This window comes from Eurosta solidaginis, chromosome 1 (genome assembly GCF_040869045.1).
Source record: "Eurosta solidaginis isolate ZX-2024a chromosome 1, ASM4086904v1, whole genome shotgun sequence".
NCBI lineage: Eukaryota > Metazoa > Arthropoda > Insecta > Diptera > Tephritidae > Eurosta > Eurosta solidaginis.
This window is the reverse complement of record NC_090319.1, coordinates 79,148,894-79,162,245: the sequence shown is the minus strand read 5'-3', so window position 1 is coordinate 79,162,245 and position 13,352 is coordinate 79,148,894. Positions and strand designations below refer to the sequence as shown.

Sequence of the window (13,352 nt, the reverse complement as noted above, 5' to 3'; positions counted from 1 at the left end):
GCTCAACCATTTTTTCCTGCAGCTCGCACTTCCTACACCTGCTGTTACTGACGAGACCTTTATAAGCAGGTGACGCCAGAATGCACTGTCCAGTTAATATGTCAATCGTGAGGCTTAAGTCTTCTCTATTTAGAGATATGAGCCACTTTGTGAGTCTAATATTGTAGGGTTGACACATGATCTTAGAAATTTTGCAGTGGCATTTTTTTGTCCACGCTTTTTTTGCTTGATGGATTATATGCAGCTTCTGTATTCATTTAATTTCTCCCAAACGGGTTAGGGCACCTATTGTCGTTTCAGCGAGTTTCGCACTCTCCTTTGCCAACTCTTCGGCCTTTTCGTTACCTACCCTTTATGACAAGGAGCCCAGTATGGATGTATGGTCCGGCCTGAGTGAAGTTTTTCCAATGCTTCTTTGCATTCCAGAACACTTCTTAATGAAGCATTGTGTGAGATTATTGCCTTCATCGCCGCCTGACTATCAATATATATGTAGAAGCGACTGCAGCTTAAGCACGCTTCCTCCAGAATTTCTGCTGCTTTCTTCACTTCTATAATTTCCGCTTGAAAAACGCTGCACTGATCTGGCAGCCGGTAGGATCTACTTATTTCTGGATCGACACAGTAAACAGTAGACGCGACCCCTTCTGTTCATTTTGAACCATCGGTATACAGTGTACGTATAGTATGTTATGCCATTTCTGCATCCTCGTGCCCACCCTCCGTCTCAATTGTGGCCCAAATCTCTTTCCCAGCTCAGGCCTGTGACCATATATTACATACGCCCGACGATAACGCTATACTGCTATGGCTAAACGGCCTGCACTGAAGCTTCCCCGAGGTCTTAAGCCTTGTTGCAGTGGGTAACACGATGTTTTTGGCCATTAGGTCTACAGGCGAGATGTGTAGAATGGTCTGCGATGCTTCTGTCGGGATGGTTTTTAGAGCTCCCGTTATGCTAATCATTGATACTCTGCATACCTCCTCAGTTTTTTTGGTATACGTACTTTTTGTGTGGCTGTCCACCAGAACTCCATAGTGACACCTAAGTTACGGATATAAATTCGAATGCGTGAAAGCTCCGTTCTCTCTAAGAACCACTAATACAGCGAAAACAATGCTTGCTTACTCTTTGCAATAAGTGACACTTTGGACTGCAAAGGCAATTACAGAAGCCCAGCTCTCTAAGCGCCTTATCATACTTGTACTCATGCATGGTTAAATTAATTGCTGGAGTCGTCTTGTCCGAAGCTCCGCTCGGTTTCGAATGACTCGAAAAGATACTCACCAATAATTGCGGAGCAGAGGACTTTGCACAATGTTCCATACGAATAAGATATTCAACAACACAGAACATTTGCAACAACTATTATTGGGTACACACGAGCCCCATGCTGGGTTAATGTTTCCTTTTTTAAGATAGTCAAGTTGTTTTGATCGACCATATTTCTTCCCTAAACTTCCCTACAAAAATTGTTGGATTACGTGTTGCATTTTCTTCATGTTGAAGTACTCTAACAATACTCCTTTTCAATGCGTTTGCGGACCACCATCATCCGATTATTGCTCGTTTTTTAACGACAGTGATCACGACACGATGACGATCGAACAGAGTTCCCAAAAGTAAAAATATCGCATGCAAATAACTAATAATAAAATTTTACTTTGTCAACTCTGATAAAATGCAACAGCGCACTGGTTTTATGTATACATACTATAGTATAGAAAAATATTAGTTTCTTTATTCACGCAAATGCTAAATAACATAAGAATATTCGTAGTATAAAATATAAAAGTTGTATTGCCCCTCTTCATTTGCTTTCATTTTAAATTAAATTCACTTCGATAATTCTTTCCGACAACACAATTCCTCTTTAGTACTTTGGCAATTGATCCTCTGTGGGTGCTCCATGGAGTACTACAGTGAAAGTACTTTGGAAAGTACTCTCACGTATGTACTCTATGGAATACTCACAAACAAAGCGAGAGTGGGATCACCTACTCCTCTCCTAGGACATCACAATGTTAATTGGAGCACATTTTTTGTATGAATACAGATTAGATTTGGTGCAGTCCTATACTCCCAAAGGAGTATTCCTTACATTATTTATAGAGTACTCCCGTTTTTTGAAGGGTTCTATTCCGCATACGGGTCTACACATAGTTGTCCGATGTGTTTAAATACGTATAGGTATGGGGCCCTACTCTTGGCGGATCTCCGCTACGCCTCTCGAATGCAACAATGCATTTGCATTGTAATAGATTTTATTTATTTACAAACAAAATTAGCATAAAAAGAAAATATGTTATGTTTCCCTATTTACCTTCACACAATTAAAAAAAAAAACCAAATAATATTTACATCTGATAAGTTAAATTCTACTAAAATAAAAATATGTTCAACCTTGAGCAGACGTTTCGTATATTTTCTTTTACATGCCGTCCTCATCTCCATTTCTATATCTCTATCCTTTCACCTCCCCCTCTCGACTATTTCCCATCATATGTCATTGTGAAAGTTAATTTTATAGGATCACATTTGGTCCATACCGTATGAGCCATACATCCGTACACACTTGTTCGTCAATATTTTCGAAGCCTGTCCAATCATTGCTCTGAAATGCTACGTCGGCGTTTTAAGAAGAAATAATCCACTTACATTACCTGCTTAAATATTTACATTAGATTTCCATACAAACAAGCGGAATTTATCAACCGTCTCTGAACAATATTCAGTGCTGGTTGGGGTTTTTTTTGTTATAAATAAACACACACATCTACGCGTTTAATTTGCGCCTAAAATCACGCTACATATTTCATAATTTATGCTTATAATTTGTTTATAATGTGGAAAATTGTGAGGTTTTATGATTGGCCACCACTGTTATTGCGCTATGAAACAAAAATATTCATATCCCAATGAGCTCTTTGGCTGGAACAATAGGCGACTCGGAATTAAGTGATAGCTCTAGTTTATAAAGAAATATAGTATGAAAGTATGGGCCAGGATGCGACTTGAATCGCAGATTATGTGTCGAAAATCTTTAAAAGAGCTGTTCGCTACATACGCCTTTATGGAAGAAAAAAGCAGGGCCAGAACGGCGTGGGTGCGAGAAGCTTGAGCTGAGGAATAACGCGCTCAAATGTTACCGAAAAATTGGGCGATAGGTTTCAGATTTTAAATCCCGGGCAAACTCCTGTAAAACCGAAAACCTTGTACCTAACCGATGTCCGGAGAGTACTAAGATTATGAAAGGAACCCTTCTTTGCTCTCCTTAAAGGAGACAGCGCTGTACCGCATAGGGATGATGAACGCGATAACGCAATCGATAATGATGGAATTAATGTCTCCAAACCCAATAAGGACGAAGACGGAATAGCAGAAACCAGATTAAGAAAACAACAAAGCCACTGGTGCGGATCGTGTAGTGTACACAGCCAACAATTTCAATGCCAAATATTTAAATCAGTTAATATGCTACCCTGTAACAAAAAGAGTCTAAATTTTCATCAACACAAATAATTATTGCTGACATAGCCATTCATACGATTTAATACAAGTGTGTGTACAACGCACAACCAAACCAAATTTGCATTCCAGCAAATTTTCGGACGTTGCATTTCCCGCAGAAGTCACAGCTCAACACAGGTGTGTAGGTACATATTTTGTGTCGAGTTGTATGTAGGTATGTATGCTTAAAGTAAATATGTATGTAAGAATAAGTTTAGAATAATTTAGTATAAATAAGCTGACAATATTTGAATAAAGAAGCATTCGCTCATTGATGTTGAAACCTCTCAAAACCGATTATTCATTTTTAATATTTTATATGGCGATTCTGGTAGCTGATTTTTAAGCCTAATTTCATAGCTAGGATACGCCTTTTAAAATCGAATTATTCACAAACCGCGGCGGGGAGTTGGTAAGGCGCATGCAACAGCTTCTTTGCAAAATGTGGTCAGACGAGTGCGTGCCTGTCGACTGAAGTCTTAGTGTTCTTTGTCCAGTCCACCAGAATGGGCATCCTGCAAACTGTGCCAACTATCATGGAATCAGCCATATAAATATCGCATTTAAGGTCCTGTAAAATTTATTGTGCGCAGCCCAATTGGCGCTCAAACGTTTCAACGGCTATGGCCGTCCAACAAGGCGCGCCAGTCGCTTCTTTTCTGAGATAAATGGCGCCAATTGGTCACACCAAGGGAGTTTAAATCGTTTTTAACCTGGTCCTTCCAGTGGAGTGGAGGCCGAGCTCTACCTCTGCTTCCATATGCGGCTTCCGATAAAAAATACTTTCTTAAACGGAGCTTCATCTTTCTATTGCATAACATGGTTTAGCCAATGTAGCCGCTATGTTTTAATTCGCTGGACTATGTTGATCTTTGCGTGAAGCTCGTACTACTCACCATTAAATTGTCTTCGGTACTCGCTGTCGCCAACGCGTAGAGGTCCGTAACTCTTTCGAAGAACTTATCTCTCCAGCACTCGCATGATGTTGTCATGGTCCATGCTTCTGCACCATATATCAGGACGCGTACGAAAAGTCACTTGTAGAGCTTGACTTTCCTTTGACGAGAGCAGAAGAGTATTTTAATTGCCTAACTATTCCAAAGTAGCATTTATTGGCAAGATTGATTTTTCGCTGAATTTCAGAGCTGATGTTGTTGTTTGTGTTAATACTGGTTCCCAAACAAACGAAGTTTTTTACTATTTCGATATCATGGCTGGCAACAGTGGCGGTGCTTCCAAGGCGTAAATATGGTGACTCTTTGCTCGATGACAGCAAGAACTTCGTTTGGTTGGAAGGTGGAGCCGTATGTAGAAATTCACGCAAGCGGGGAAAGCTTCTGACCGCCATTCACCAGTAACTGGTCAGAATGATTTTATTGAATGCGGTTCATGCAGGTCACTACTTCCGGTCGCTTGCGGCCAAATATCCTCTTGGTAACCACTGAACGTCCGTTTAGTGACGTGTTGATATGAGACGGCGACAGCAAGGCTAGGCCACTCTCACATACAACATTAACACAGCATTTAAAACATCGAACAATCTAGGGCGAAAACTAAGAACAACACTAACTCAGAAGATCCGTTTAGCAGCCACGGCGTATACAAGCTTATCTGCGGATGCCAGCATAGTTGCATAGGACAAACAGGACGGCAAATAAAAACGAGGTTCAGAGAACATATTAGGGATTACAACAAAAAAGTACGGAATCCAAACATTATACCCGAGCCTAACTACGCGAATCACATGGTCGAGAATGAATGTTCCCCAGCAAACATCAATAAAACAGTTAGGGTTCTTCACATACAAGCAAAAGGCAGACGTCTCAGCGTACTCGAAAACATGGAAATCTACAAACAGAAAACATTCGACGGTAGAATAATAAACGAACAGATAAACACAATTTCTGACACAATATTCGAGCCTTTAAAATTTGTTAACAAGAAACAAAGTAATCACACAGGTACAACAGACAAACACACAACAACAAATAAACACAAAACAATTAACACACCAAAACAACAAACCCACAAAGAAGGTAAAATGACTAAAATTACAGATTTTTACCTACCCCAGTCAGTCACATAAATCGATTACATAACTAAATATACACAAGCATCAATTTTGACAATACCTGCTCATGTACCTACGAACTATAAATACAGGGCAAACGACAACAACAGATCAGAACGAAAATCGACACTGATGATGGCACAACGCCGAAACTGGTTTGTCTCAAAACCAAATTTGACAAGGGATGACGGAAAATCGTTCCAATATACATCACTCACATACTCGGTTTAAGGGATAGATCAAGCGGCTCGCTAAAAATATTTGTTATCCACGCTGAGCGGGTTGTGCGCTTGCATTGGGATCCGCCAGATCAAACCACACTCCAATGAAAACAACCCCCTTAACTGATGATGACACTAAATCGCGATAACTCGCTGCACCTGGAACCATCAGATTTATGAATTACAGAACAATAATTGACTTGTTTAATTGACGATTTATTATTGACTTATCGACTATTGATGTACATACTGATAGTTTAGCGCGAGCATACAATTGACTCGCTCATTTCTTACATTTATTATTCAAGCGAGTGGGTAAATACTTATTAAATAATTAGATAACTAACTACTAATTGAAAAAACCAATTAACTAATTATATTACTATTTATGGAAAGCTATCGATTTTTTATTTTCTAAACTACATACAAATTTATATCGGCAACATTTTACTGTCCGCTCGCTTACTCTTACCAAAGAGGATAAATATAATAAGAGACGTCACTCGTTACTTGTAGCCATTTGCTCGATGTTTTCTTCGAGGTAGTCGCTGTTTTTTTGTTTTTTTTGGGCGAGATGTGCATAAAATGTCTTCTATACATTTTCGTGGGGTATTCGTGTTTATTTTTCCGACTGTATTTAATTAATTAATTTATTCTCTTTCCAAAAATCATATTTGCATAAGCTGCCTACACCGCAAGGATAAATATAAATGGGAGACAATTCAAAAATATCCCTTATAGAAAATATTAGGCATCAAGTTTTGCATTCCCAGCGAGTTATTCGCACTCGTATCAGACTGGTGGCTCTTATTATATTTATCCTCTTTGCTCTTACAGCCAATTGACTACTCGATTATTCACTTTTCACTTGACTAACATTAAGTTCTACAAAAAAAAAATTTTCAATTACAACTAATTGCGCTTATGACTTTTAAATACAATGATTCCTCTTTTACACAATTACTTCTAATTAAATATTAATTAGGTCTTTATAACTTAAGTTAAAGTAAACAAAAATAAATTGTATTTAACTATTTACATTGGAAGCGGTAAACCCGGCAGACATAAAAAATATATAATACCCAATCGTACTCTGGCATGACAGATACTGAAATACATTACTAAAATACATCATTACTTTTGCCATTACTTCCTTTGCAGTCAGCATTAATCTCACTCATTCACTTATGCTTCATTATCTTTTACACACTAAAAATTATACTCATTTATTTTTTGTAATCCTTCAACAAAATATGTTTCTGTAAATATCAGCAGAGCGAATCAACCGATAATTGATCTTGTTTTATCGATAAACGTCGTACACTTGATGGTGTTCTTCTTACAGATGAACCACTGCTGCTACCATTACTACCGCCGCCACCATTACTCTTATCGTGCGCGTGATTATTATTGTTGTTATTATTCGTTGTATTCACCATTGCCGGTGAGAGCGTACTTGGTGCGGGTGGAATAATGCTGAGATTATTTAAGCTACTGCTACTACTGCTGCCAGAATTTGTTTTCTCATTAATACTATGCAGATTTGTGGAGAGTGCCAACGATGGTATTTGTATCGCTGAACCGCCCACTGTAAATGATGGTGGCACATAATGATAACTGCCACCACCACCATTTAATGGTTGCAACTCTTCGGCCAACACACCATTGGGGATGGAATTGTTGCGCGTGTGTAAACGTGAATCTAGCGACTCATCGCTATTCGGATCTAAACGATCCACAGATATGGTGGACGGTATGTGTGTGAGCCCGGCGGAGAAGGCGCGTTCTGGAAGTAGAGAGTAAACGAGGAGTATTAAAATGAATCAATAAATAGATTATCATGTGTAATAGTATGTCTAGATCTAGAAAAAAATTCTATTTCGTGAAAAGTTTGTGTATTGAATCAATTTTAAAATTTCGCAGAAGAAAACTTTGCGAATACGTACAATTTTTTAATAACTCAATTGGTGCGTGCCTAATGCTATTTTTTGCAAAAAGTATTTCATTTTCTTGGGCGGCTGCAGTGGTGTGGTATCGTGCTACGGGCAAAGCATCATCAAAAATTTAGAAACAAGTTTTTTTCAATTAGAAGAATATTTTTCTTTGCGGGGTCGCCCCCCGGCAGATTCGGCAAGCACTCCGAGTGTATTTTAGCCATGAAAAGCTTCTCAGTGAAAACTCATGTACCTTGCAGATGCCGCTCGGAGTCGGCATACAACATGCAGCTCCCGTTTCTAGGAAAAATTAAAAGGAGCACGACACAAATTGGAAGAGAAGCTCGGCCTAAAATCACTGCGGAGTTATCGCACCTTACATTTTTTTTTTTTAATTTATTTCATTCTCTTTGGCCTCTGAATAAAATAAGTAGTTTATATCCTTTTATTGATGAGAGCGTCCCCTGCTTATGCACTTAGTGCTCTTGTGGGAATACCTCCCTTCCCTATCCTGATGGAGACGGAGGCAACACTAGGCGCACTAAGACTTTAAAATATTTCGGAGTCGAACCCAGGAAAATGGTAGGGCATATGAAAGTAATAAGAAAATTCATAGGAAATCCCACATTTCAACTGCGTGACGTAATGTTCCCTAAGCTCAGAATCTCACGGAACTTTGAAGTGTCCATTGTGGACAGGACCCACTGGGAAACAGGGAATTCCAATAATGACCCTGACTCAGAGGTCTGGTTTAGGGATGGATCGAAATTCGATGACGAAAGAACAGGAGTTGGCATCTATCTATTCAAGTAATCGATACCAATGGGATGCCACCCCACCCTGCGGTAGAGAATGTCTGCGAAGAGGCTCAACATCGAAAAGCATCTACATTATGTCGGACAGCCAGGCGGCCTTGCTTACCTTGCAATCCTACACAGTTACATCTAAGCTAGTGGATGACTGCACGGAAATCCTTATTGACCTGGGAGCCAAAAACAAAGTTTTGTTAGGATGGGTTCCCGTACATCAGGGACGTGAAGGCAATGAAGATGACTGCCCAGGGCAAAGACAGGCCAAACAGTTTATACTTCCGGCAACGAAAGTATCAACCAAACTCATTAAACTAAGCAGGGGGGACCTAAGAACTCTTACTGGGTACTATACGGGCACTGTGGTCTACGATATCACCTAAGTAAGTTAAATCTATCCGACACTCAAATTTGTCGTTTCTGTGAGCTGGAGGATGAAACGCCGGTTCACATTCTTTGCAAATGCGTCACTCCGGCAAGGCAGAGATTCTCCCATCTAGGTGGTGTGACTCTTAATCCCTATGTGATATGGAGTAAAAAGCCTGAAGAGGTACTTAGATACATCAAAAGCCTCCACATACAAAATTAGGCTGAAAGGTCATGCACAATAGATCTGCACAAAGGTCGCAGTGTTACCAGACCTAATAATAATAATAATAATACTTTTATTGCATTATATTGGTCCTCTGAAATATGTGTGAGGTTTCAAGTTTGTAGCTGAACGAGAAAGTTCTTGAAATTTAATCGCAATATTTCAGCTTGTGGCAAAAGATTTCTTAATATCTCGCCCTCTTCGTCACTTATTGGAATATGGAAGAAACCTTATTTAATGTATTCTCACTCGCTTCTCAACTAGGCATGAGTTATTAGGTTTCTGCCTCAATGGGAGGTATCTGAAAAGTTGATCGCAAGGTTTCATCCGATTCGCACAACTTTCCTAAATAGCTAGAACTACCAAGGTGCCCTGATCTCAGTGAAAGATGCTAGTTTCTAGCTCAATGAGAAGTTACCTAAAATTCGACCGAAAATTTTTGAAATTCTGCCTAGTTTTTAAGATATCACGATCCCTGCGAAATTTTTTCCCCTCATGTTACATTGTCTTTACATTTCCCAGTTGCTTAGCGACCTTATATAAAGAATGTGAAATTGGCATTTCATATGATTCTTAACGAGGTAGCACGACATTATGCCGCAGGAGTTTCCAAGACATAGCAATAAGGGGCTTTAAAGCCAAGACAGGGAGCTCTCCACGCGGTTTTCATATGCCACCTTCTATCGAAAATATGAGAGGTGTTTGATCTTCTATTTCTTAGTTGGTAGGTGTTAGAAGGTTTTCACAGTTGGTGGTGGTGAAGTTCTCCGCTCGCCTTGATGTAATCTGCCACAAAGCTCTATTCGAATAGAAAAAGGTTTAATTATTTGGAATTTTTGCGAGTTCTACAAAGCTTGAGCTCATCTGTTTGTGGGGAGCATATGATATACGCTCAAAACTTCTCAGAAAGCCCATCACAAAATCGGCTAGTTGGTGAGATCCATATGAAGTTTATATTGAAGAAATACCTAAATGGCATCAGTTGCATGGTACCGCTGTTCTTGGACATATTAGTGTGCTTAAAATAACTGAGAGCTAGAGAAGCCTGAGTCAAACTTTAGATGCAGAGATAGCCATTGCCTTAAGCCATAGTAGCTTTGTGCAAGCTCGTCTGCCAGGAAATATGGAATATGTGCTAACACAATCCACTTGCAGATTATCTTGTTGGTTGTGAATGCTCTCAATGACCATTGTCTTCGACTAGTCGGTAATTTGTAGATTCTTCCTAAAGATTTTATACTTGCCTGTATAAATTTGGCAACGGTATGCAGGTGAACTAGTTTTGAAAAAGTGGTACCTCCCTTTGGTCCTACCACAGTAGCTTTGGATTTAGAGGAGCATGTAAAAAGGTTGAGGATATCGCACGTAGGACATGCAGGATTAACCTCTTACCTTATCCAGACTATAGTTCTGTCGAGGTAACTCTGGATTCTGAAGGCAAATTGAGTTCTGCTTCTAGGACAAGTGTAAAAGCACTGCACTTGCTTCACTCGTACGACAACTGTTATTTTCATAAAGAAGTCTGCTTATCTGCCTGAGGGCGCAGTTATCAGATAGAGTATCTCATAGAGTGATGCCCGGATTCTATCCAGCAACAGAGATACCAAGCTCACACCTTACAAAAAACATTAGGGATAGCCTACCAAAGGCATTTGGATTGAGTGGCCTTCGTAACGAAACTAGAAATAATGGAGTACTTCTCTATGAAAGAGAAAGATTGGTCTAACATTATTTTCTCTCCAATACAGGCAGATCGAAAGAGATTGCCTTGTATCTCCTGACCACTGAAATCTAGAGGTCCTTTCAGAACAGTTTTAGTCGCGCAATCGAGATTAGAGAAGGTATACGTCCTTAAAGAGAGAGGATATACGATTTACTTCATTGCCTTAACCTTCAACCGGATGTCCAAAGGTGTGGTGATATCGCCCCTCTTTTGAAGAATAGTATCAGATGACTTTACCTGCTGTCCGGGTTACGCGTATGAATTTCTCATCATTACATGAAATAAGTTGAAACACAATAGGTCCAGTTGTGATACCGCGTGGATCTCTCCCGTATTCAAACCGACAGGTCGATTCAGCAAAGGTCAGGAATTTCTTAGGCTCCAACTCACAAAGATCGTCAAAGAAGGGAGATCCCAGAGATTTCATCCTCTTGTGCCACAGCGCAGGATAATTGCACAGAAAAAGCTTGAATGTTTCTATCTCCTCTTCGTCTTTGCAGCTCCTGCAGTAATCATTTAAGGGAGCATCCAGCCGTTTCGCATGCCTCCAAGTTGCTATGTCGGTTATAAGTCCAAACACCAGAGATATATCCCCCTTCCAAGAAGAAGCAGACTTCTCGTGCGTCTCGCGTCCCATTCAAGCCACACGAGCTTAATATGGTAGCAGGATCCAAGATTGCTCTATCTCACACCCGCTTCCCTAAGGAAAATCCCTTTCAAAGTGAGCTTACAGGTAGCGAGCGGCATGTTCAATCCCTTCCAGGATGACAGGAGCGGAACGGATGTGCTCCCTCTGGCAAGTTTGTCAGCCATCTCATTTCCCCTATATGCGAGTGTCCAGGTACCCATACCAGACTAAGGGAAATTTCCTCAATGATCTCGTTAAGAGATTTGCGGCACTTCTCTACTGTCCTGGACTTACATGTGACCCACCTAAGCGCTTTTAGTGCCGCCTGGCTGTCAGAGTAAATAACAATTTGGTTATAGCCGTGAACAGCCTTTCCCAGGTGATCAACGGCCTCTTTAATAGCAGCCACCTGCGCCTGAAAGACGCTGCAATGTTCGGGTAGGCTAAAGGATAGATTCCTCCCTAGTTGAGGTGAAAAACATCGCTACCCATGTTATTATCCAATTGGAGCTGTCAGTATATATCTGCAGCCTATCGCTCAGGCCGGGAGGCCGGGTTAACCAATAATCTCTATCCGAGATAACAACCTCGTACTTCATATCGAAAAAGACAGTCGGAGAGGAATAGCCCGACGAAGGCGAATCCAGATTTTTAACGATGGCTCTCCAGCTGGATAATTCTCGCAGCCGCAGAGCTAAAAAGGACTCACATTGCTTGGCCATTAAATCTATTGGCAACACATTAAAAAGAGTGTTCAGCGCCTCCGAAAGGGTGGTGCGCAGAGCACCCTCAACGCAGACCAGAGCACTTATTTGTACCTTCTGGAATAACCGTAGGTTTGATTTAGTATCCAAGCTCGTCCACGAGACTAATGCCCGGGGTAAAATGATTGGTCTAACCACAGCAGTGTAAAGCTACAGTTTAATATCCTGTGACAGTCCCCATCTTCACGCAACAGCTCCCCTACAGCTGTACAGTGCCACCGTTGCTTGTTTCACACGCTCCTGAGCGTTTTCCCTCCAGGATAGCCTCCTATCCAAAATTACTCCTAGGCATTGGGCAGAGTTCCTCAGCGTCAAGATATAACCGATAACACTGACAGCTGCAACGCAGGTATCTTATATCTCCTAGTGAACAGAACCAGTTCAGCTTTGCCTGAATTGACCGATAGACATTTACTCCTGATCCAGTTCTAAATACACTTGGACCTAACATAACCTAGAGTAGAGCGCTACGATAGGACTTATCTTTGAAAGGCTACTATCCTTCCCTTTGCGAAAGATTCCTCAAAAAAGTAAGATAAGTTTTCTTTTAAGGAATACTGTTGGACAGTGTTGGCGAAATTACGTACCTTCCAGTCACCTCCGATTTGAAGTTACTATCGTGAAAACATGTTTACAGCTCAACATCCAAGGCTATCAGCGCAATAATGACGTGCAGCATATCGAATGTTAAAGCTGGGGATGTGGCTACAAGGTCCTATATAAATGTATACCATTCTTGCGAAACCCATCCTTGTATATAGAGCATTTGCCTGGGCATCTAGACCAACGCTGTTTACAGTGAAGGAAGGAGAGGAGAGTAACTCCCATTCATACATCCTTACAGAAACGATATTGACAATATCATTCAATGTGAAAAAGAAATTATGTTTGGGGGACGAAACTACATGAAACATTTCCAGATTTCAGAGTCTCTGGTACAGTGTTACTTATATGGTACACAGATGGTTCGAAGACAATAGAGGGAAGCTGAGCTGACCAACGGATCTGAGGATAGACGGCAATATTGAACATTCAACCCACAGGCAAGGGCATTATTTGAAGAATATAATACAAGGTCACGATAAATCATTCCAAAAGC

The 13,352-nt window shown here is 40.5% G+C and overlaps 1 protein-coding gene across 15 annotated transcripts in view; it reads right to left on the bottom strand.

Annotated features, from left to right (window-relative positions):
* Positions 1-6,352: 6,352 nt before the first annotated feature.
* The window catches only part of Irk1 (Inwardly rectifying potassium channel 1), a 313,191-nt gene continuing 306,191 nt past the window's right edge, over positions 6,353-13,352 (bottom strand). For all 15 annotated transcript variants that reach the window (XM_067758673.1, XM_067758670.1, XM_067758669.1 and 12 more), the window contains one exon: positions 6,353-7,589. In XM_067758673.1, the coding sequence (XP_067614774.1) occupies positions 7,072-7,589 (518 nt within the window). In that variant the 3' untranslated portion in view covers positions 6,353-7,071. The remainder of the gene's footprint in view (positions 7,590-13,352) is intronic.